Source organism: Vicia villosa, linkage group LG3, assembly GCF_029867415.1.
Source record: "Vicia villosa cultivar HV-30 ecotype Madison, WI linkage group LG3, Vvil1.0, whole genome shotgun sequence".
NCBI lineage: Eukaryota > Viridiplantae > Streptophyta > Magnoliopsida > Fabales > Fabaceae > Vicia > Vicia villosa.
In genome coordinates this window covers 24348999-24374522 of record NC_081182.1, presented here as the reverse complement: position 1 = coordinate 24374522, position 25524 = coordinate 24348999, and the positions used below count along the sequence as shown (strand labels likewise).

The following is a 25524-nucleotide window of genomic DNA, read 5'->3' as shown; positions in this document are numbered from 1 at the left end:
ACATGAAGTCACTTCGAAGAAGACATTTTAAGCAACGACTACAAAGAATATCGTCTCACATGTAAATGTCTGCATGAGGGGGAGAAATACATATGTTTTGCACTCTTTTTTCCTTCACCATGGTTTTGTCCCATTGGGTTTTCCTGGTATGGTTTTTAATGAGGCAATTCACATTCAAAGGATATTGTACTCTTTTTCCTTCACTAGAATTTTTCCCACTGGGTTTTTTCTAGTAAGGTTTTAACGAGGCATATCCTCAATGGACATCCAAGGGGGAGTGTTATGAATATTTATGTTAGTGGATGTCCATCCATCTCCTAGTTCTTCATCTTCCTATTCCATACTTAATATGTGTTTAATATGTATGATTTTCTATCTCCCTTGAGTCCTATAAATAGAGACCCATATTACAATGTAAATCACACTTGAAAGAAGATAATACAATATTGCTTTCTATATTCTCTTTCTCTCCTTCATGTATCCTTCATCTCTATATTGTTTTGGTTAGTTTTATAACAAAAAGAACTTTTAAATTAAAGTGAAATTTATTCTAGTGATACATGATTGATGATTGTGATTGATTGATAGTATAAAATTATTTTCCGTACAATACTTATCATTTAATAAAATTACATCATATTTATGAATGTGAGCCTGGTATTCTTTTGTATTGACGGATTCTGGTGATCGATCAAAACCGATACACTGCTTATTTGGATTTGTTACATTTCATACATTATGGCACGAGAACAACACTCATCTACGCCACCATGGTTACTCGACGCAGGACCTTTATTTCTCGTTCTTCTAATAGGAGCTCATGTTCTCGGACTGGTAATTTTCTTCTTCAATTTTTTTTCACGCTTCTGTTTTTATCTATTCTCAAATCACGGTGTTCTTATCCGATTTACTGCAGGTATATTGGATTTATAGATTAGCGACTCAGAAACAACCACAACAGAGGCGAAAGGCTCATTGAAGGAGAAGGTTGGTGATTGAATATTGAACCCTAATTTATATGTTTATGAAATTGTTACATGCTACGCGTTGTTTTCTTTCTACTCAGGCGGTGTTATCATTTGAAGTGATGTAAATGAATCGGTCTGAGGTTTAAATTTGTATACGTTGTTTTAGAGTTGTTTCCTTAAATGATTATTCCATTTGCTTGTATTGTTGGGGTTTTGATTTATTGTTTCATGTAAAACACAAGTTGAGTTTCACAAAAATTTAGGGTTGATCTGAATCCGCGGATGAGATCTAATCTAAGTAGTATTAGTAAGTAGGAATCCCTAAGTTCTAATAATGCTTCCCCAAAATCATAGGAGTAAACAGCAAACTAGTACTCCCTCCATCAGGCTTTGTTTGTTTGAATTGATGGAATCAGAAGGAATGGAGTGGTATGAGAGGGAGTGGTGTTTCATTGTATGGGGACTATATTTGGTTATCATGAAATGTACGGAACGGAATGGAAAGGAGCAGAATGGAATGAGCGGAATGAGGATTCAATTCCATGTTTTGGGTATTTTAGGACGAGGCAAAGTCAATTCTCCATTCCACCCAAATTGGAGAGGAATAAATATGATGGATAGGGATGAAATGGAATGAAATCCATACCACTTCATTCCGCTCCGCTCCATCCGATTTTAATTGATCCAAACAATGGATCTTCATTCCACGCCATTCTGTCACATTCTATCAATCCAAACATACCCTAAAATTGGATGGAGCGGAGCAGAATGGTATGGATTTCATTCCATTCCATCAATTATCATCGTCCCCCAAATAATTTGCCTTATTTCGTCGTAAAATTTCCAAACGATGGAATGGAATCTCCATTCCGCTCCGCTTCACTCCGCTTCTTTCCATTCCGCTTATTTCATTTTATAATATTCAAACATAGCTTATTATAAGACATTCTTACATAATTTACTGATATTAAGGAAAGTAATGGTAGTAATAAATTTGTTAAAAAGTTGGAACTTTTACATATTTATCCTTATATTTGTTGATATCATGAGAGCTTAACATGATTTACATTTTCCAATGGTACTTTAAATAGAAGATTTTTGTAAAGAAGTCATTAGTTAGATGTTGAATTTTGTAAATGAAAAGGGAAAATGCTTATAAGTAAGAATATAAGAACTTGAGGAGTAATTCTTTTTGTAAATTCATGGCAGATGATTACTGTTTAGGACTTTTTTGATGTTTCAAGTTTGGGTTCTGGCTTCCCAATTCAATAGAAGATTAGTTTTATACATGCAATCCAAAAGTAGTGGTTTCTATTGTCTTAAGAAAATAATCTCCATGGAAACTGCAATTAGCCTGGGCTTTATCCTTGTTAAAGCCATGATTGCTGAAGTTGCGATGTAGTCTGGCTTGCAACCCAGCTGAGGCTCTTTCCTTTACTTATCATGGCTTTTTTAAGGCATCATGTTGATAAAAGAGGCCGGAGATTGACGAGAAGTTAAAAATTAGCAAATGCAGCCTGGCAGTGGTACTTATTGATTGTATAAACTATAATGTTAATGAGCTGTGCTTGTGCATTAATAGTGTTAACATGTAGTGGTTTAAGCATGGTTGGGTTAGTATCTTACAGCGTCGTGAATCAAGGTTCAAATTCCAACTAAGAAAGATGCTCACGTTTATCAAACAATGTCTTAAGTAGAACTACGCCCCGTGGAGAAAATTTATCAGAAAAAAAACTCAATAAAGTTGGTCTATAATTAATACTATTTGTTAATGAAACATGCCCTGTTACTGTCCATTGCCCAACAATATATTGGAAGTTTAGGTTATGTTATTCTCACAATGAAATGTCCCTGCACGAGTTTTCAATTTTCCTGCCTTGTGCAGTTTTTGAGACTACGTGTTTTTTTTCTTTTTTTGACAGGAAAAGAATACTTACTTCATTTTATCAATGAAGCCTAGGTATATATGTGGCTACTCTTGCTAAGGCATGAGCGAGCGACTACATTTGCTTCTCTATTCTCTCTTAGGGAACTCAACATGAGAATTTTCAAAATAAAGACTCGCCAACACTCTACCACAAATTTGACATCCAACTAAAAAATAACAGCATGGACATTTAGGTCCATCCTTCCCAAACAAGCTTGATATAGAGTATAGACGAAAAACTTCTCCTTTAATAGCAGTTATCTGGGGTAATGAAAGAAAAATTTGACAGCTATAACAGCTTCATTTTCATTTTTAAAACAAAATCCAATCATGCCAATTGCATTTTGATCCATTTGGGTTTATTGTGGCCAGATACTTTGTTCTTTAAAGTACTAACCAAAATTATGAATAGAATATGTTAAATTTTTTAACAACATTTGAGCGAAAATGCAATTCTACTGTGTTTGGAAATTTGAAGTAGTTTTTGCCAAACTAAGGCTTCCGATTTAGCAAATTCACTGTTTGTCTTTTGGGAGTAAAGGTTATGGTCATATGAATGTGAACGAATGTTTCAACAATCAAAGATACATATCTGTCATCTGTGTGACTTTTGTAGAATTGTAACTACTATTCAGCAAAATAATTTATTGTATTATATTTGCAGAAACAAGTTTGCATCCTTGGAGAAAGGAAATTTTGCAGCTGACTGCTTTGGGAAATTGGCAATGCTCAGAATTGGCAAGCTATAAAATTTGATATTTTTTCTTTAGGTCTTCTAAGATTGTTGAAGTAGAATCTTTTCTAGAGATTTATATTTGGTCCTTGCTGCATGTGTTACTTGTCATTGTCGTTAGTTATTTATTAGTCAATCTTCTTTTATAAACTAACACAAAACTTGAGTTGATGAATTGCTTTATTAGTAGTAGAATAAATAATGCAAATTTTTATTCTAATTCTTATTAATTTGTTGATATGCCTTGAATATGTGTAGCAGTATAATATTGGAACTCACATAACAGAAGATGATGTTTTGTAAATTGATAACAATGGTGTGCTTTCCAAAATCGTAGCTGGTTTTTAATGGTATTGTCATTCTTATTCTTATGACTTGTTCTTAGCGAAGTTTCACATGTGTATCCACAGATCAAGATTTGCTGCAGTCAGAAAATCCTGCAAATAAAATTGGATTTGTTCTTAGTGGAATTTATCTGATCCATCCGGTCATGATCAGAGTGCAAATTAAATCGGCCAATAAAATCTTAACTGTATAGCTGTGTAAAAACAGTGACTGCATCAGATTCAAATTACCATGCTAGCTAGCACCCTTATGGCTTTTGCAATGTGTTTTGGTAACTAAATAGTATCAAATTGACTAGTGTTGTACTTTTTAAAAAAATATTATCATGTGAAAAAAACAGAGAAAAAAGATATGTCGACAAGGAAACCATCCGTAACGACGTGATGCTTAGCTGGTTGGTTTGTCTTTAGGTGGCTTGATGACTTTGACAGTTGGCGTGAGAATTAACAGCCACGTGCTCAAAAATCTTTTCATGAACTATCTAGTGAAAGGATAAAATGATGAACGCAAAAATGGGTTTTGGTTATAATATCATGCAGCATGTTTTCACTTTACATGTCATTTTGTGAATGCGTCATTGACTTAGTCACCTACATCTATTTCATTTGCTAAATTTACTTTTTGTCCACGGAATTGCTGTGTAATTACAAGTCTACGACATCAAGTCAAAGATAATTTTAAACCTTAATACTCAAATTCATATCAAGTAAAGATAATTTTTTTTAATAGGCTGTAACACAAAATTATTACTATACAGTGTTTTAAAAACCGGACCGAACCGGTCGGTCGGACCGGTTGAACCGGGAACCGGCCAGGTAATCGGTCTGGTTCAATTGCTAGATCGGATTTGTCATTGAACCGGTGTGAACCGGTCAAAACCGGTGTAAACCGCTAAAACCAGAAAAATCGGCGTTTTTCATGAACCGGTGGTTTAATTGCATTTTAACAAAAAAATTATTTAAAAAATTAAAATGACGCCATTTTAATTATTTTAATGAAAAATAAACATAAAAAATAAAAGAAATAAAAAATAGAAGAACTTAAATAAAAAATAAAAAATAAAAATAAAGATGTTGCGGACGGTTGACTTTGTTGCATATTATTTTGATTTTTTTTTTTTTGCTATTCGCACCGATGTCGACCCACCAGTCACCACAGGTGGGCCACTAATCCGGCTCGTGCGGAGAGGCATGCGCACTGGCCGAGCAAGATTGTTCCGCCTGAGAATCGAACTCGGTATTTCCCGAGTACGTCCTTGGACGGGGCTCCTTCCCAATGGAGCTCAACCACTTGGTTATATTGTTTTGATATTGAAGAAGGAGATCCCAATATTTAAAGAATTTTCCTTCCTTTCAATTAAATTTAGTAGACAATGAAATTATTTAGTTATAAATTATTTAATTATATATTATTTAAGTAGATTATTTTTGCGATTAAAGTTTGTTTGCAGTTCTACTTTATAATTTTGTACTATTTTATTATCTGTGATATCTATGTTTAAAATTTGAATTTAAATTATAAACTTGTAAATTTATTTATGATATGATATTTTTAAAAAATTTAAGTGCTAGTTATATTTTATAGAGACTAAATCAGCCGGTTTGACATATTTTATACCTATATAATTTTGTAATAACGACCGGTCTACTGAACTGAGTTATCTGGTTTAATCCGGTTTAGTCATGCGGTTCGACCAGTGACCCAGTGGTTCGACCAATAAACCAGTGACCTAATACCCTCACCGGTTTAATGTCCGGTCCGATTTTTAAAACATTGTTACTATATCCAAAATCAAGTCTTAACACCAAATAAAAATAAAAGAGAATTTCTTTATGCATCTATACTCCTTCTTAGGGATCTCTAGTGAATACTCCAAAATATTCTTATATTTCGGATATGCATCTGCGAAGTCACCTTTTATCTAAAAAAAAATGGTGACTTTGCATATGTGTTAGAATCCAAAATGTGGATAATTGTTGATAACTTTTGTGGTATTTTGATAACTTTTCTCATTTCTTTTCAATGTAATTACGGTTCATAATCGTGTAAATAAATAAAATCGAGTTTAGTAGTAAATATAGTATTTATAAGCTTTTCTTATGCATTTTGTAGGTTCTATGCAATGTGGAAAGTTTTGGGAGGAAGAATGGCATTTTGGAGCAAGTGTAACAGCCCGAGCCTTCGGCGTTCCCGGCACTATTACCTCACGATCTTCTCTACCCCCCTCACTAGTAGAGTTTTTGCCTTTCGTGGGAATCGAACCTTGTACCCTGGGGTTCAAGTACATGTTCATTCCATTCCCACTACCAATTGACCATATAGCTCAATTGGTAGTGGGAATGGAATGAACATGTACTTGAACCCCAGGGTACAGGGTTCGATTCCCACGAAAGGCAAAAACTCTACTAGTGAGGGGGGTAGAGAAGATCGTGAGGTAATAGTGTCGGGAACGCCGAAGGCTCGGGGTGTTACAGCAAGTCTCAAGGCCAAAGGAAGAAGAGTAGTGCAGCAAGGGCCGCTCAGCGGCGTGTAAGCGCGCTTTCCAGTGGCGAGAGGAAAATTTGTGTTCAGCCACTTCCGCTTAGCGGCCGTCTACGTGGAAGCAGATATTTTAAGTGGTCCGCTTAGCGGCCGTCTGTGCGCTAAGCGGAGGTACTTTTTCAAGGGACTACTTTTAGGCACTTTGAGATATTTTAAGGGTGATCTTATCTTGTAAAAAAATAGAGAGAACCAAGAAAACTTTTCTAGGGCAAGAGAAGAAGAGAAAATACCATATCTTAAGAGAAAATCAAGATTTCCAAACATCTTTCTTCAATCTTCTTGAGTTTGATGTCACTAAATCTTGGTTTGTTGCTTATTGTTGAAGCTTCCATGGATATGGAGGGCTAAGTTTCATCTTGTGTCAAGATTAAAGGTAGTTAGTTTATGAAGATGTACTTTCTTTGATCTATTATGTATGAACTTGGTTAATGATCAATACATGGTGAATATCTTGTTGTTTATGTTTCATTTGTTGTTTTGGATCACTATTGAGAGATATGTTTCAAAGCTAGACCTAAAAGATATTCATCTATCAATAAACAAACTCTAGAGATAGATTTGTGAGTTGATAATCACATGTATCAAGCTTTTAAGATTATCACGTTGATTGTCGGCATGAGAGATCATCTGACGGTTAATATGATAATAATCACGATATTGCTTTAGAGATAAACAGTATCGAGAGGATACGTGGTTGTATTAATCATTAATAGGTTCATATATATGATCATTAGAGTACATATGAAGCAAGCTAATGAACATTAATCTTGACACAGTTTTCTTAAATCATTTTCAAACCCTATTTTATTGTCTTTACTTACTCTTCATGCTATTAATATTTCATGTCACCAAACTGTTACCCAAAACTTAACTAAAAATACACTAAGCTGTAGAACGACAATAATATCGCATCAATCCCTGAGGAGACGATACTAGAAATACTTATCCTATGCATTCTAACAATATGCATCTCCGAAGTCATCATTTCTTTTGAAAAAAAGGTGACTTCAGAGATGCATATGCAAAGTCACCTAGATGACTGGGGATATGCATATCCAAAGTAATTTAACATCTTTAAAGATGGCAAAGAGCACTCTCACTCTTTCCATTCTCTTCAAACACACAATACACCATAAATAAATAAATAAAAATATATTTTTTCCTACCACTATATTGAAGTTGAAAAGCTCCATTGAAGATTCTTAAGCTCCAAAAGTTTCATAGAAACATTCACATTCATTCCAACTTATCCTCAAAGTTCAAAAAATTGTGTAAGTTTTCCCTACTCATTACCTCATCCTCAAACTTGATATTGGGTTTGTTAGAATCTAAGATAATGTGTAGTTTGATGTTATTTTAGTTTAATCTTTGTGTTTGGATGTTAAAAATTGGATTTTGGATGAGTTAGGGCAAGAAGTGGAAGCTTTGAAAAAATGGTAGTTCGCAGGTTGTTTCGCAAGTACATATCTGAAATCCCCCTCAACCAGTTTCAGATATGCACTTGAAAAATCTTCCCTGAGTTTGTTTTTTTAAATTTCAAATTTGTTTCATTAAATGAATGTTAAATTATTTCATTACCTTACCTCTTATTAATTAGTCACATTTTTTCAAGAAATTGGCTAACACTCCAGGCACAGACCGATCGACTAAAATAAGGGAGACCAACCCAGACAACCTCAGCTTGGCATGAGAGAGTCGCACAACAAGGAATGAATCATGGACGGGGTCGAGTCCGCGTGGAGGAAGTGCCTGCATGATCCTCATCTGCACCGAGGAGTCGCCTGTCTCGGGCATCTTTCTCTCGTGCCCATGCGTAGGTTGAGGTTACTCGAGAGGAGGAGGTACCTAAGCATGGTGAGGTCCCTGAGGATAAGGTTCACCCTGAGCATGACGATGTTGCTCAGAAGGATGTACATGATGCACAGGAGGGGGAATCATCAGCTACCCATGAGGGCTTTCTGATAGTTCCCTCTTGATACACTATCATGACCATGCCGCTTGACATATTTGGGATGGAGAGGTTGTTTTCTTATTGCACTTTTTAATTTAAACAATTTACTTACAAATATTTGGGATGGATTTAAATGGTTTATTAACATTGTCATATCTTTTTTGTGACAGGAACGATTTCCCATAAAATTCGTGAACCATTCCCGAAAAATATTTAATCTCTTTAAATCACAGGCTTAGTGGTTTAATGATGTTGTTTCTGGATCTGGAGTTGGCGGATTATGCCTTACCGGATATGTTACCATAAGCCACAACATGCAGGGGGAATTTGTCGAAAGGTGGCACAAGGAGACGTCGTTTTCCACTTTCCTGTTGAAGAGTTGACGATCACCCTCCATGATTTGGCTTGTCTGCTCCGCCTTCCTATTAGATGGAGGTTACTCAATCATTCCAAGATACAAAGAGCTGAGGCAATCAAGTGGATGGTGGATTATCTAGGTATGAATCCTTTTGCGACCGATTTTGATTATAGAACAACGAATGAGGCGCATGTCAGGTTCTCCACCCAAAAAAAGCTTTATGAGCATCACCTGGTGAATGGTGGCGGCAGCTGAGGCCGATGATGAGGGTAATGCGGTTTTTGTTGAATACCACCACGGTTGTGCTTTGCGGTGTTGGTTCATGATCTTGGTTGGCACGTCCCTCTTTGCGGACAAAAGTGTAACCTACGTGGATGTGACATACCTCTAGTATTTTATGAATTTGACTATAGTTCATGAGTGGAACTAGGGGCCGCCATTTTAGTATAGCTACACCAGAAGCTGAATGAAGCATGCAACTAGAGGATCAAACAGCCGATTGGCTCTTGCACACTCTTCACAATACCTTTCTTTTCAATTATATGACTTTTAATATGTTGTTTATTAACTTGTACTTACATATTTTGCTATTTGTGTTTAAGAGCTGAATCATCTCTTACTTCAACTACATTCATGGCTATGATCCTGATCTGTTGTACACTAACGACATGCATAGGGCTGCACAATACGTCCTCCAAAGGGGGAATCATAAAGTGGCGCCATATTGGGTATACCTCGATCGTACTGCTCATGATGACATAAATTGGATGCTCTTCCGTGATTACCAGCATGTTGTCCCCTTCAACCGCATCTCATTATATTCTGGATGGTTAGCAAGTGGGACAAACACCATAGTCAAGTATCTGCCAGAATAGTGCATTAGATAATTTGGACGCGTGCAAATGATACCTAGGTCTCTATTTGAGGCTGCTTCCGACACTATTACCCGTCGAGCTCTCACTGATATCTTTCAAGATTTGGAGCATCATTTGTTTCCAGAGAATTATTGAGGTATGTGGGCATCCTAGAGCTGACACTGTGTAGATGGATACGTGACATGGTTTTTTAAAGTGTCACATCCTATCATGACACCTGATGCTCCTGGGCGTCCACCTAGGCCAACACATTAGGAGCTATTGGAGAATCAGCAGGTCAAGGATGACCATGCCTTTGATCTCCTACCGATATGTCAGCGGATACGGTTGATTGGGCAGATTTGGACAGAGGGATCATTCACGAGAGCGGTGTAGAGGCAGTTGTAGTAGTTGAGATGATGGTTAGTGAGACGTCCAATGCGGCGGCCTATAGGAGGCAGAGGAGCTCGCATGAGTTAGGATTAGGCATACTCAGTAGTAGCAGTAACTTATGTTTTAGAATTTTCATTTCATGTTGTAACATTCGTACATTTTACACTTTCAGAACAACCGTTGTACTGTATTTTGATATTTTATTTTATTTTACGTAGTTGTTATTTCCAAATCACTTTATCGGATAAAAGGTATCAAATTTAGTTATTTTATTTCTCCGATTTTATGAATGTAATGATGAAGTATTTTTTACAAAAATGACAGATTTAGAGCAAAATCCGCACGTGCATATCCGAAATATTTGTTTTAGGTGATTTCGGATATGCATGTGCGAAAAAATCTCTCATATTTTAATTCCAACTACTAATTGATAAATCAATGTAAAAAAGGTCATTTCGGATATGCATATCCGAAACATCTAGAAATGTGAAAAAATGTGCGTTCAGATATTGCATATGCAAAGTTTATTATTAAATATTTATATTATTTAATATCGAAATTGGTTTTTTAATTGTAAAAAATGAATTTAAAATAATATTTACTATTTTAATTTTTTTTCATAAAAGTCACTTTTAATAATAAAATAAAAAATTTATTTTTTAGGCTAAATGACAGTTTTGGTCCCCCTATTTTGTCTGATTCACGAATTTAGTCCCCCTATTTTAAATTCAAATAATTTTAGTCCCCTTATTTTATATTTAAACAGTTTTAGTCCCTCTCTCATGTTTTTATAAAGAAAATCGATGAGATTTTTTATTTATTAACTTATATTTTTATCTATGAAATTCAATAATAAGTTTATATATATGATGATTTGTCATGTTTCACAAGTAATTTGTCATTCAAAAAGTAAAAATATCGTTAATTTTAAGTGAAAAAGTATGAAAGGGGACCACCATTGTTTAAATCTAAAATAGGGGGACCAAAACTGTTTAAATTTAAAATAGGAGGACCAATTTCGTGAATACGAGAAAATAGGGGGACGAAAACTGTAATTAAGACTATTTTTTAAATTTAAAATAAACGAAGTCAGTATTAAATGGGTTTGTTGTTGTTATAAGTTTATCTTTAAAAATTAAAAATTAATTTATATTTGTAAATAAATAATTAATCTCTTTGAAATTTGAAGGAGAATTTTGATAGGACAAAAAATTTGTCAAAAAAAATTATATTTAAAAACGAAGGTAATATAAAGTTATATATTTTTAAAATTTATACTAATAGAGTGATGATTCAAAAAATTAATACCACAATCTAAGATACAATACAAAATTACATACATGCATGTACTAACATGCGGAGATAATTAATGGTTTCAAATTTGTGCCAAATTATTAACAAGCACATGCCCACCCAGAATTCACAGTGCCTCTGCCTCCAATCAAACTAAACACATTAATGCCAGCGCGTTACTTTTCTCTGTAGCGCCTTCATGAATCCCTAAATTAAGGGGTTTTTCTTTACCTTTTCATATCACGAATTATTTAATATAATAAAATATGTTATTAAGGAAACTTAGTAGTATATGTTTGTATAAATACCTTAAAAAATTAAATTAAAAAATGGCATAATTTTTATTATTTTATTTTATCCATTACATTGTCTCTTTTCCCATTTATGGTATAGTTTAATTTATTTATTATATATTTTCAATATTTATTTATTAAACTTGGTCAAGAAAAAATTACTATATAAAATATTTTGAATAAATATCCAAACTTATCACAAAATAAAGATTGTGATTTAAATATTTAAAAATTAAATTAATTATTTCAAAACAAATTGAATTCGCCCCATATTTAAAAACTAAGATGACATGAATTATTTGCTCTAATCTAAAATAATTCTATAATAATAATAATAATAATAATAATAATAATAATAATAATAGTAATAATAATTGAAAATGACTAATTCAAGTCAATAAATATTTATTGATTAATTATTTCAATAAATATTTATACATTGTAAACAAAATTAGTAAAAAAGCCTCATATATTTGTTAGTATTATAATTTTTTTGACACAATATTTTGTGATTATGATGAACTTAATATTTAATACTCAAATATTTTCCTTCTTAAACTGGATTGGGTAGGTAATATCTAATAGTGGCACTTTCGTAGTTTGAAGGAAACGCAGGACCATTTCCCTTTCCTCCTTCTTTCCTTCTTTACTCCTTATTTCACTGTACAACACATGTTGCTCCATAATAATAAAGGAGAGAACTGATTTCTTAGGCGTGTTTCGCTATGTGCAGTGAACACAGAAAAAACAATTAATTCAACTTTTTCACTCTTCAAAACCCCAACAACTAAGCACAAATCCCCAAACCTAACTGATGTACACAACCGACAATAGCTCCCGGAGCTCCGGCTCCGATTCAGGATCCACCGCCGATTCCTCCCACTGGACAACCGAAACAATCCACGGCGGATCTCTCCGTCACGTCGATCTCAACACCGGCACAAACGGCTGGGCTTCACCTCCCGGCGATGTCTTCAACCTCCGCTCCCAAAGCTACTTCACAAAACGACAAAAATCCCCCGCAGGTGAATACCTCCTCTCTCCCGCCGGCATGGACTGGCTCAAATCCTCAACCAAACTCGACAACGTGTTGAATCGCTCCGATAATCGAATCTCCAACGCGCTCAAGAAAGCACAATCCAACGGAAAGTCGCTGAAGAGCTTCATCTTCGCCGTGAATCTCCAGATTCCAGGTAAGGAACACCACAGCGCAGTGTTCTACTACTTTACAGAAGATCCGGTCCAATCCGGTTCGTTACTCGGACGGTTCATCGAAGGAGACGACTCCTTTCGGAACCAGCGGTTCAAGCTAGTGAACCGGATCGTGAAAGGACCGTGGATAGTGAAAAAAGCTGTAGGTAACTACAGCGCGTGTTTGTTAGGGAAGGCGCTGACGTGTCATTATCATAGAGGACCTAACTACTTCGAAATCGACGTCGATATCGGAAGTAGCGCAATCGCGAATGCTATCCTGCGCCTTGCGTTAGGATATGTGACGAGTGTGACGATTGATATGGGGTTTGTTGTGGAGGCGCAGACGGAGGAGGAGTTGCCGGAGAAGTTGATCGGTGCGGTTAGGGTTTGTCAGATGGAAATGTCTTCTGCTTGTGTTATTGTGGATGCGCCAAGGATAGGGATTGCTAAGGTTAATCATCATGGTGCTTCTGACTCGAGTGAAAGTGAAAATTAAAAATTATTTTTATTTTGTCCTGATAGGGAGGATTAATAAAATAAATATTTGAGTTTTGTTGAAATTGTTTACTTGTACTTTTTGTTTTTCTAATTTGACAATTGGATGGACTGTGTATTTAGAATTTTAGATATTGTATTATTATTATTGGCATTGTTTTTTGTTTATTTTTTGTGGGTGGTGAATCTTTAGGTTGAATTGAATGGTAGAAAAGTAGCACAATTTGATCTAGGACTTTTGACCTGAGCTGCCACTATTTATGACTCCTTTAAATAGTACAATTCGCTGGTAATATCCATGCATCACAATTTGATTTTGAAAAAAAATAATTGGGTTTCTAATGATCAATGGGGTTTTAGTACAAAAGAAAATACTAGTGGTTTTGTTGTTCTTCTATCAAACAGGGGACATGCTTTTGGATTATGGATTAACGACTGCTATTATTTTTAATTATTTCCTCTTGTTTTTCAGGACTTGTTACAGTTTTTCAGCGGTTATTTAGACATAAGAATCGATATTGCCTTTGGATATCATCCATATATATATGAGTGTGAATGTAATATAAAATTAGCAGTCTTTTGTGTAAAACAACATTTCTCAGTTGTCAATTATTCTAGCTTTATGGAAGGGTCCAATAGCAAGAAGTTGGCGAAGAAAACAACTTGGCGAATCTGATTCATTTTTTATTCTTTATATTTTTCTCACTTATTTTGTCTCTTTAGTTGTATTTTTCTCTGTTTAGTTATATTACAACGAAACTTATATTTTATTTGGATAGAATCGATTTGTAAACTCGTCTCTAAAGTTAAAATAATTATGTATATATAAAATGAATACTAAATACTACCTCCGTTCCTTTTTATAAGAGACAAGTCACTTTTTAGGTTAATTGAATAACCAATGTATTTGATCTATTTATAGACTAGATACATTGATTATTCAATGAACCTAAAAAGTGAATTGTCTCTTATAAAAAGGAACAGAGGTAGTAATTCATAAGGAAAGTAAGGAGATTGACCGAAGGCGTTGGATGATTCTGAAACGTCATGCGTTGGAGGAGGAAGAATGACTGAAGGTGCTGAAACTTAGAAGATTGACTATCTGATACAACTGAGATATTACTCTATATCATATCCTCTTAAGGTCTGATGTTGGAATTCGAATTCCACTGGGTGCAACAATTCTTGCGTTGAGACAAATTCATAATTGGATTTCGCAACAATTCTTGCGTTGAGACAAATTCATAATTGGATTCCTACAAGTAGACGGCGAGATTGATTATGCTATAAAGCAAACAATTTTTGTATTGAAACAAGTCTATAACTGAACTCTCGCAAATGAGCGATATGTAAGCAAACAATTTTTGTATTGAAACAAGTCTATAACTGAACTCTCGCAAATGAGCGATGAGATTGATCTTTTGATTATTCGGCTGCAAATCGAATACCAAGATTAAAAAAATTTACTCTATACCTTTCTTTATGTCTCCCTTTTTCAAAACTTGTTAAGTTAAAAGAAAGAAGAAAAATTTTATTCATTAAAAGGACCATGAAAAAAAGGTAAAATATAAACTAATAAGATCATTTGATTTTAACTGATTTCAGCAATTTTAAGAAGTGTTAACTAGCTTAAAAACAGTTGAATTTCAACTTTACTCAAACAATTTCAAACTTTGTTTCTTGTGTTACTAAAATGCACTTGCCCTTCATAGGGAAAAAAGTGGAGTGTCGCTATATCTTCCAAATAAATTATCCAACATCATATCAATTATAGTATAAAATGAAACAATAATTAGGCAACTTCTCAATTAAATTTAAACTTTCAAAATACCCTACTTAACAATGTCGTCTCAACTAGGGGTGGCAAAACGGGCCGCCCGCCCCGCCCGCCGCCCGCCCTGCCTTATGCCCGCCAAAAAACGAGCGGGGCGGGCATGCCCGCCAAGTAAAATAGGCATCAAAATCATGCCCGCCCCGCCAAGATAGCGGGTTGGCGGGCGGCGGGCTTACCCGCCTATTTTTATTTATATTTTTTTAATAAATTAATATTTTTTTTACCTTTTAATTAAACTTTTCACTTATTTTTTAAAACAATCTTTTATAAAAGTAATTTTTTAACAAATTTACTCTAAAAAATATTACATATATTACATATATTTATAAATAAACGTATAAAATAAACCATCAAGAATTGCAATTACTAGAATTAACTAAAAAAAGAGTGAGTTTTGGAGGAGAAACGGGTTTTGGCGAGCGGCGGGCTTTGGCGGGGCGGGTATGGCGGGCGGCGGGTTTTGGCGGGGCGGGCATTGGCGAGCGGCGAGCCTAAAGTCCCAACCCAACCCGCCAGTTTTTGGCGGGTGCGCGAGCGGCCCGGCGGGCCCCGGCCCGTTTTGCCACCCCTAGTCTCAACTTTGTTACTTTCAAGTCACACAAGCTCAGTTTTGAATCTTCTTCACATTAGTAAATTAATGTTTTGTTAACTTCTACACTTACTAATGTTCCCTCTCTTTCCACACAAGAGAATTTAATTTGTGGTTTTTTCTTCACCCTTACTCTTTTCCACCTTTGAAGGAGAGACAAAAAAAAAGGTTTAAGAAAAAATATTCTTAATCTAAAATAATTGTATGAGTCATCATTATCTTTGTTAAGAGAAAGCATGACTCTTTATAAGTTTTAAGATTTCATATTTCTCAAATTCAGCCACAATGAATAGAAGAGAGGACAAAAAAGAATTGACAAAGAAACAAGACAGCAAAATAATGTACAAACTACAAAGGATATTTTTCCATAACCTTTGTTATGCACATTTATACAACATTAGTTGCTGTACAAGAACGACGAATTTCGCCCTCCTCATCAGTCTTAACGCCAACGCTAGTTAGTTTCACGAACGCAGCGCCCCAATTGACAAAGAAAAGTTGTTGATCATTTGCAAAATCCTCCACCATTTTCTTCGTGTTAACGTCGGTCAACAAAACTGAATCAGACGGGAACAGAACTCGGTGAGCTAGAAGATTTCTGTAGTACTGGTTGTCAAATAGCATAGATGTTTCAGGATCATTGTTCACTGTCACGGATGGTTGGGCAGTTACTGGACACTGTTTCATTAGCTCGTCAGCGTAATCAGTATCAATGGTTTGGTCGACGAGCCTAAGAGTTCCATTTGAGTCTTGTTGGAACCGCGACCTGAATGTGTTGCAATGAGCTGATCCTATTGTATGAGCTCCTGCAAAGGTTAAATATTAGTGCTAAGTATGTAACGCTAGTTCGATAAAATGTAAACGGTTCAAAACTTGCGACTATTTTTGGACTTAGGCGAAGAACGTGAACCTGAAAGAATGACGAGATCGAGTAAGGACAATCCTTTGGTGGAAAAGAGCTTAACCATCTCATCCATAGTAAAACTAGTGTCCACAATGTTTGGTCTAACATTTGAAACAATCGAAACCATTCCATCTCTTCTACCTGTAGGAATCTGAACCCTCGGTCCTCCAGCCTGTTTCGCAAAGTGCCTTTTCAGTCAATAGAATGTCAATGTAGAATTGAAGGATAATATAGAAAATGCAGTGGTGAACTTACAATTTCGACTGCATCTCTGGCTGCTAAAGCGATTATGTCTGCACAAGAAACAGTTCCAGGGCAGAAGATCTCAAGAAGTCTTTTTGCTGATTCTATAACAGAAAATCCTCCAACAGACCTGTTTGCTGGATCACTTTGTTCTGTATTGTTCCCTTGTAGCATCAAAGATGCATCACATCCCTGCATTTCAAATAAATAATGTCTTAGACCGTCTTAAGCAACAATCAAATTGAAAAAATCTGTCAAAGTGTCTTGTATGATTCCCTTACTATCTATGAAGCACTGACACAAACATGACACAAACATGACACTGACATGTTAAGGACATCAGACGCATCTTCAATATAAAGTATTGATGAATGTTACATAGCTCGCTATTGCATGCAACTTCCAAGGTCATCACAACTTCAAATCTTAAAATTTTGGCTTAGAGTCTGACTTAATCTTACAGAATGACTTGTAAGATCAGGATTGCTTAAACCTTACAAGCATATTCAATGTATCAACATGCATCAATTTTCTGTTGGTGTTCAAAACTGACACGTATAGGACATCAGACACATCTTCTATATAAACTATCGATGGATGCCACATAGCTCACTATTGCATGCAACTCTCAAGGTCATTACAACTTCAAAACTTAAAATTTTGGCTTAGAGTCTACAAACTAACTCGGAAGATCAGGGCTACTCAAACTTTACAAATACATTCAGTGTATCTACATGCATCGATTTTCTATCGGTGTTCAAAACTGACACGTATAGGACATAGCTCGCTATCGCATGCAACTTCCAAGGTCATCATCACAACTTCAAACCTTAAAATTTTGTCTCAAAGTCCGACTCAATCCTACAAAATAACTTGTAAGTTCAGGACTACTCAAACCTTACAAACACTATCTAAGTCTTGTCTCTAGTCAATGTGAAACTTAAAACCACCCCACACTTAGGGACGGACACCTGAAGCAAGGACTAATGTGGAGGAAATAACAAAGATCTCAAGACCAAATCAATTTGAATTTCACATATCTGGATAAACAGCTTAATTACGCATTTATAGTATAAACATATCTATAAATTATTTCTATAATAAAAGCAAGAAAAAGTCCTAATAAGCTATCATGCAAAGCTTATGGACAATTGAAAATAAACAGAAAAACAATTTACAAACATGTAAGAAATTATTTTCATAAGTTATCTCAAACAATCTTACAGAACAAATCTATTTGATGAAGAACACCGGTTGACGACTAACCTCAACAAAACAATCATGAAAAACCAAGCGAAGGAGCTTCCCCGGAACGGAGGGGTCATTAGAAGAAGCTGAACTAACTGTATTTCTTATCATCAATTCTGCATTCGGACATGAATCAGCATAAAAGCCGAAAGAGAGAGCAGCCTTAACAGATGAAACATAACAACAAAATATAAAAATAAAAGAAACTAGCATGGAAAGAAACATTGATTTTGTTGTCTCCATAGAACCAGACGTTAGGTACTTTTTTGAGGGTTCAAAGCAGTGCCTGAAGGGCAGTGTGCAGAATATTTTACTACTCTTGACTAGTTAGTGAAACACACAAACATAATCATACAATAAAATAGAGGTGTGGTACCATGGTAACAATAAAAATTGTCGTTATTTAAAACTACATTTATGTGGTTTGGTGAAGTCATTAATAGTCTATTTAATCATTTCACACATACTAAAAAATGTGAAGATGTTATTCTGGCAACTCTTTATAATAGGTGACTTGTAGTGGTAGTAACAATAACTGCAGCACATGTTTTTGAGAAATGGTGTTACTAGAATTAATGGAATGCTGGAGAATTGGCATTTGGTTATAGTTACAGTATGTACTTTGATTTAACACTTTCATCAATAAAGGACTTAATTTTTTTTTATCATAAACGCCGACAGAAAACTATAAAGATAAGAGTGGAATCAAGCTGGACAATAATGTTGATGATTGGCCAATGGACTGGATTGGTATTTAGTATGGGGTCTTGTTGTAACATAACATCAGACTAGGGATGACACACTGGTGAAGGAATCAAAATTTAAGTTTGTTTCAATTATTTTTTTGGGAAGTATGGCATTAAATGTGTGATAAATTTATAATGAAGGCTAAAGTCAAATCCAGCCTTTTCATGCAAGGATGATGAACCAGGACCATACCCGGGTCACCAGCAATGAGAATGAAGTGTACTTGAAGAGTCCTAGTTTGGTGAATTTGTAGATTATAGGAAGAGAGTTAGCTCACAAAAATTTACTTCTATCATACTAGTTTGTACTAGTAACCTAATCTGGTGTTAGATGATCTATACAAAAAGATGAGACGTGAGAAGTATAAATTATGGGATGCCATTTGATCCCCTTAAAAACGGTTATAACCATTCTGTTTCATTCAGATTCTCTAGCACTATTTACGAGGTTTGGCTACTTTTCAAAAAAAATTCTTAGGCCTAGATTTGTAAGCCCTTTTTAAACCCATACACGAACATTTATTATTGTGATTTTTTCAAGCTAGTGTATTATGTGGTAGCTTAGTAAGAAAAAAAATCTTCAAAGTCTGAAACAATGGGGCATTTATTAAGGCAACAAACAACTTACTCCCTCTATCCCTCTATCCCAAAATATAAGAGAAAAAATAAAAAATACACTTATTAAAAAAAGTATAAACATAACCATTTAACTTGTACTCCCTCCGTTCCTTTTTAAGTGTCGTTTTAGAAGAATTTTTTTGTTCCTATTTAAGTGTCGTTTTATAATTTAATGTTATAATTTGTCATTTATACCCTTATTTTTTCAATAACTCCACCTCAAAATTTTCAATTAGTTATTGGAAAAAGAGAGTGTATGATTGAATTTATTTAGAAAGAGAAAAATAAATAAGGGTATAATAGAAAAAGTAACTCTAATAATCCACTATCTTGGTGGAAGAGCTTTTTGCTAAAACGACACTTAAAAAGGAACGAAGGGAGTGAGTTTAATGAAATAAAGTGCTTAGAAAGATGTAAAAATAAATCTTGATTTGTTGTTGGTTATAGAAAAGATGAGAGAGAATGTAAACCAAATGCACTATGCATTTAATTTTGTCTTGAAAATATGAAATTAGTTTTTTTTTCTCTTATATTTTGGAACAACAAAAATGCATTTTTTTTCTCTTATATTTTGGGACGGAGGGAGTCCTGCGTTGGCTTCACATATTCTCTGGTCTTTCCAACTATCTATTTCTTCCTTGTAATTTTATTTTTCTATTAGGGAAAAAAACTTTTCCTTCAACTCTTGCTATATTTCTGTCATTTACCTGTGTTTCCAAAGCACATTGAGCTGGTATCTGATTTTTGGATATTAGGGCAGACCTCAAAATAGAACCAATGCCAAAAATTGTAGCAAATCCCTAGAAATGGAACAAATTTACTCAACACTTGAGCTTTGATGAAAGCAAAAAGGCAAATGTGAGCAACTATAGATTGTTTTTAGCGACGGAACTTTACAATTTTTAAAATAACTTCATACATAAAATTATAGTAACGGAACTTTACAATTTTTTAGAAAATGGTTTTTAGAAAATGAGAGGATCATTACTCAAATCGACCCCACGCAGTTTAGCAGTGTCAATGCAATTGGCAAAACCATGGGTGTCAATTTATTCCCCCAATGCATGACCTAAAGACTAGACAACAGATATTGAACAAAACTGCATTGTAAGTTGAAACTAGCTGACTTTTGGAAAGGCCCAAGAGTTCTTTTCCCCCCTTTTCAGATGGTTGATTAAAATACATGCAACAGAAATGCAAATTAGAGAGTGGAAAACCCACAATCCTGTGTGTACATTCTGAGTCAATATTGTGTAAGCAGCAGCTAGCTAGCATGTTAATTGCAACGACATATTAAAATTCAAGTCTCAGTTTCCACCTCATCATCGTCATCATCCACGTCGTCAATGGGAATGTCCTCGCTATAGTTATCACAAGGGCCTAGAATCATATACATAAATAATTGATTAAGAAAAAGGAGAAAGATGTAAACTATATGCTTACAATACATGCTTACTAGCATAACTTTTGCAATTACAACTGCACATAAACTAAATCAAATAACCCTGCTCAAAGTTTTTCAAATAAAATGCAAATGTAGTTGTGTAAACAGTTGAAACATTCAGAAATGAATTGGCATCCCATGTGTAACCAATATAGAGGATAAAATTTACCTCTTGGAATTAAAGAAGGATAAGATGACATGTCCTTTGCTTCGGGATTTCTATCAAGAAGATATGGAAGTTCCAGAAGTCGCAAAAGATATTCTGTCTGAGGATTCCGAGGATTGACTGCAAAAGATAAAATATTTTAAAATTGAAACTTCTATACTTATATTTTAAGCAATACAACAAATGGCAGTATGGCATAATGAAAATATGGAAAGTTATGAGATACTCAGCCTTCTTTTCTTTCTATATTCTAAAACATAGAAAAATCAATTAGAAAAAAAAGGTATGAATGGAGAAGACACAACACAATAGTACTTGATGTATTTAAAAAATACAAAGATCATACATTTTCAGGGCCCATTCGTGACAGTTTTTTTAATAGAAAAACCAATTTAAGGCCTTCTCATTTGTTTGTTGTAATTTTAAAAATATATATAGAAATCAAATAAGCTGTTTTTAGTAGCTTCTCTTGAAAATCATTCTCGATACATATTTTTTTATAAAATAATTTTTTCTTAAAAATCTATAAAAATAAATCTATAAATTATTAAACACTTCATGAATATCTGTAACCAGAGAACAAACTAAACAAATCTTATTTTGCGGCTTACAATATAAACATTGTAATTGGAACATAGACATACCAGCAGAAGCACCATCAACACCGGCTTGAGAAGGATCATAACATGGAACTGTTCTAACAAACTCAGAAGGTTTACAACCCCATTCTTGTAGCTTGCTTCTAACCCACTTGCGACAATCTTCCATTTCAAGATTTACACCTCTGTCAAAAAGTGCATACAGCTTTATTTTTTTATAATTTTTTCTTGTGGGTGGAGGAAAGGAAAAAACAAGACAACAAAAGAAAATTATGTTTGACGGCTTAAACCCATAATGATATTTAATCACACACACCGAAAATCTGCACCTTTGGGCGTCAAAGGGAATACATTGTTGAACATCCGTGTTATTGCTAACCATTCTTCATCAAACTGAATCTCATAAGGTCCTGCCTCTGATTCAATTTCAACAACCTAAAGGCAGAGAACACGCCACGATTATAGTTACTAACACAAACAATTATCACAGAAGATTTCCTTTGCGTTATGGTTGTACACCTATACCTGTAAGAAATCACGTCCAGGAAGACATTTATCAAGTGCTAAGAATTTTGTCACAGGACCTCCTTCCCCATGCTGAACAACAGCAGCAAACTTGCAGTGTAAGTGTGCCGAAAACCAGAATTGTGGTTTCAATTTTTCTAGAAGTTGGGCAGCAGCTTTACTCCCAAGTCTATTTCCCTCTATCTGGAAAAATTATAAACGTGACAAATAAAACATTTGTTGTTTATTGTTATAGACAGCCAATGTGCTATATGTTCAAAGCATATATATATATTATCTATATGACTGCTCTAAAACAATTATGCATGCAACGGCTTCCCATTTACCTTTTATAAATTTATATTTCTTACAAAAAAGAAATCTGATACTAGTTTACCGACCATTTTCTTAGTCTTCTAAATGCTACCCAAAAGTACAAAAAAAATGAATAGCTTTAATCATTACTAAAAGCTTAAATTTCTTTTATAAACCAACATGAATTTTGTTTGTTGCAATTCTTACCTCTTCCCTAAAGAAAGGTTTCCTCCGTAGAAGTGCCTCGCAATCCCCATGATCAGTGATCCTCACCGGCCAATCATGTGATAGAAAAATATCAATAGGTTCCTCAACTTGCATGAGTTTGCGAACATCATACTCTCGAACATGATACGCAGACCTAATAGTATTTTTATCATAAGGAGGCCTCTCATAGTGCCCTGCTCCAATAATCCAATAAACAGCTAACATCATATTCCTCACTATATCTTTTCAAATCAATACTCTATTTTCACATACAACTACAAGGTAGCAACATGAACAAATAACTGCAATTCATAATCAATTAATAAACAAACCTGATTTATAATCAAAATGCTTATAAATTCCCGAGAGCCCGCCAATTCGTATATTCCCAAACTTAACAACACCAGCCGCTCCCAAAAAGTATATGTTAGGTGCAGCCCATCCTCCATAATACCTAAATAGAACAAAAATATAAAATTAAGGCCTTGTTTGGAGAAACAGTCAAATTAAGCACTTTTGATAAAAGAACTTATAGCAAAAGCACTTATCACTCACAGTTCCCATAGATAATTGGAAGCTTCGTGGTTGCCACCAATGAAGATTGTGGGATACGGAGCAACCTGCAAACCAGAATAGTACTTCCAGAAGGAATTCATGGTACGGTATTTCTCTGGTACGGCTAGGCTATTCAAATCGTTCTCGTTACGCACGGCCTGAAAATCGCCGCAACAGAGGAGGAGATCGATTTTGGTGTTGTGGGATTTTTCGAGGTGTTGGAGGGTTTTGTAGACATTGTCGAGATCGCCATGCATGCATCCTTCTATTGCTATCTTCATCGTTTCAGAGTTTGATCGGAAAACCTGAAGCTAGGGTTTGGGTTTTATCGATTGCGGTAGTTTATTGATTTTTTCTTTCTGTTAGTTTATTGTTACTATGCATGCGAAAGAAAAATTATTTCACTTTCCTAAACCTCTTTTCTTTTTCTAAGAAAATTTATAAATTTTAATATTTTTGATAAAGTTATGAGTGTTTATTTTAGAGTTTAAATGTAGTGTACTGACAGTGTAAACGGCTTTGGCTAATATGCACAAGGATTTTAGTATTGAGTAATAACCATTGATGTTTAGAATTTGATCCAATGATCCAAGGGTCCATAATAATTTATGCATGGTGCATAGATTTTTATCTATGCACGGTAACTGCACCCAGTGTAAACTAACTTTACACATACAACCAATCAAAATCCTTACACTTACCATGTCATATTAGTTTTTTTAAATTAAAATTGTGTTTTAATTGGACACATGATTGTGATTGGTTGACAGTGTAAAAATATTTTACACTGTCAATGCATATCCCTTTTTCTCTTTATTTTATTAATATCTTATGGTATTTATTTATCTATTTACTATGAATATTTTAAAGTATTATTGCATAATAATTAATATCATATTAAATTTTAAAAATAATATTTTGTTTAAAAGGGAAAGAAAAAACAAAAAAACAAAAAAGCTACTCTAATATGGTTAGGGATCAAGACTCATTCTTATGAAATGATATTTAACTCATTTGACGCAAGATTTGAAAGAACGAGGAGATCATTATTCTTCAAAGTAAGATTATATTTGACTATTCAATTTGTTCCCACATTTTCCCTCCCGTCAAGTATGATAGAACTTGATGTGTCAATTCCTTTAAGTAATCTTTCTCATTCTACAAACTAAAGTAGGGAAGTTTTACTCGTCCCCGGTCTCCTAGTTAACCATATCTATTAAGACTTTGGAGTCACTCTCGACCACCTGATTTTTAATTCTCTCATGTCAAGCTATCTCAATCCCATGTAACATCGCCCACATCTCTGCAGTAAGAGCCTCATACAGACCATTTTTTTCGCATATCCTCTTATCTAATTTTTGAATGAGTCCCTAAACAAGTCTCTACACCCTGTCGTGGAAGTAGACTTCTTGCAGGCACCGTCACAATTGAGCTTGATCAAATTGTCCTCTGGCTGATCCCATTGAATATATGCTTGATCTCTGACTTTTGATAACCTAACATTTCCCTTCGCACAACCACTTGTCAGATAACTGAAATCCTTTCTCAAAGAGAGCTTTGTTCCTCTACTTCCATAAATACTAATAAGAGATCATAAATATTGACTTCCAGTGGTCTTTGTGCGAATTCCTAATATTTCTTTTAAGATTGTAAGTCATCCAATCTCTGGCAGACAAAGAGTAAAAGTGAGTCACTTTATTAGAAGGGACAGGTTTAATCCATACTTGTATTACATAAAATCAATCTCGAAGCATATGAATTAGGTTCTGCTTCCCGCTATACTTAATAATGAAAACCTGACACCATAAATCATTAGGATCATTCAATAAGTTTTAAAGAATTTTAAACTAAAAGGCATCATTCGTTAATTGAGTTTGTTTGATGCCTAAACCACCTTGATCCTTAGGCATGCAATAAACCTCCCAACTGATTAAACGGGCCTTATCGATCGTCTTTGTATCACCCATAAATAAACCCTTTTTGTAACTTTTCCAACTCATGACAAATAGTGGTAGGAATTTTAGCATACTGAATATGAAAGTAAGGGATATAATTCAAAACATATTGACAACGCGTAGTTCATGCTGCCAATCTATGTAGTCCAATTATGTCAGATGAAATATCTAGCAAACTCGAACGAGGGGGTGATGGGTCTATAGTTTATATGGGGAGTTGGAGAAGTAGACGAAGTGATGTAATTAACATTA

The 25524-nt window shown here is 34.6% G+C and overlaps 2 protein-coding genes and 1 long non-coding RNA gene across 3 annotated transcripts; 2 read left to right on the top strand and 1 right to left on the bottom strand.

Moving 5' to 3' along the window:
* Positions 1-644: 644 nt before the first annotated feature.
* On the top strand, positions 645-4911 carry LOC131660681 (uncharacterized). The gene is made up of 3 exons (XR_009301011.1): positions 645-834; positions 917-987; positions 3560-4911. It is a non-coding gene; the product is annotated as an uncharacterized LOC131660681 (long non-coding RNA).
* Positions 4912-12265: 7354 nt separating this feature from the next.
* LOC131660680 (protein ENHANCED DISEASE RESISTANCE 2-like) lies at positions 12266-13513 on the top strand. Its single transcript, XM_058929970.1, has one exon. The coding sequence runs from the start codon at positions 12471-12473 to the stop codon at positions 13344-13346; it is 876 nt and encodes a 291-aa protein (XP_058785953.1). The 5' UTR covers positions 12266-12470; the 3' UTR covers positions 13347-13513.
* Positions 13514-16009: 2496 nt separating this feature from the next.
* Positions 16010-23721, bottom strand: LOC131657725 (lariat debranching enzyme-like). The gene is made up of 13 exons (XM_058927091.1): positions 23318-23721; positions 23095-23216; positions 22763-22956; positions 22262-22444; positions 22053-22171; positions 21782-21921; positions 21141-21257; positions 20846-20907; positions 20235-20327; positions 18182-18490; positions 16928-17107; positions 16679-16844; positions 16010-16574 (listed from the first exon to the last, which is right to left on the bottom strand). Exons 1-13 carry the CDS (start codon positions 23596-23598, stop codon positions 16156-16158), a joined length of 2385 nt encoding a protein of 794 aa, XP_058783074.1. The 5' UTR covers positions 23599-23721; the 3' UTR covers positions 16010-16155.
* Positions 23722-25524: the final 1803 nt, after the last annotated feature.

Bases quoted from the DNA above. Each gene is read 5' to 3' on its own strand.
- LOC131660680 (XM_058929970.1), top strand. From the start codon at position 12,471: ATGTACACAACCGACAATAGCTCCCGGAGCTCCGGCTCCGATTCAGGA.
- LOC131657725 (XM_058927091.1), bottom strand. From the start codon at position 23,598: ATGAAGATAGCAATAGAAGGATGCATGCATGGCGATCTCGACAATGTC. The intron at 21,258-21,781 runs GTATGTCTATGT...TATCTTTTGCAG, and splicing joins TGTTGATGGTGCTTCTGCTG to TCAATCCTCGGAATCCTCAG. The intron at 20,328-20,845 runs GTGGAAACTGAG...TTCCATTTCTAG, and splicing joins TGGATGATGACGATGATGAG to GGATTTGCTACAATTTTTGG.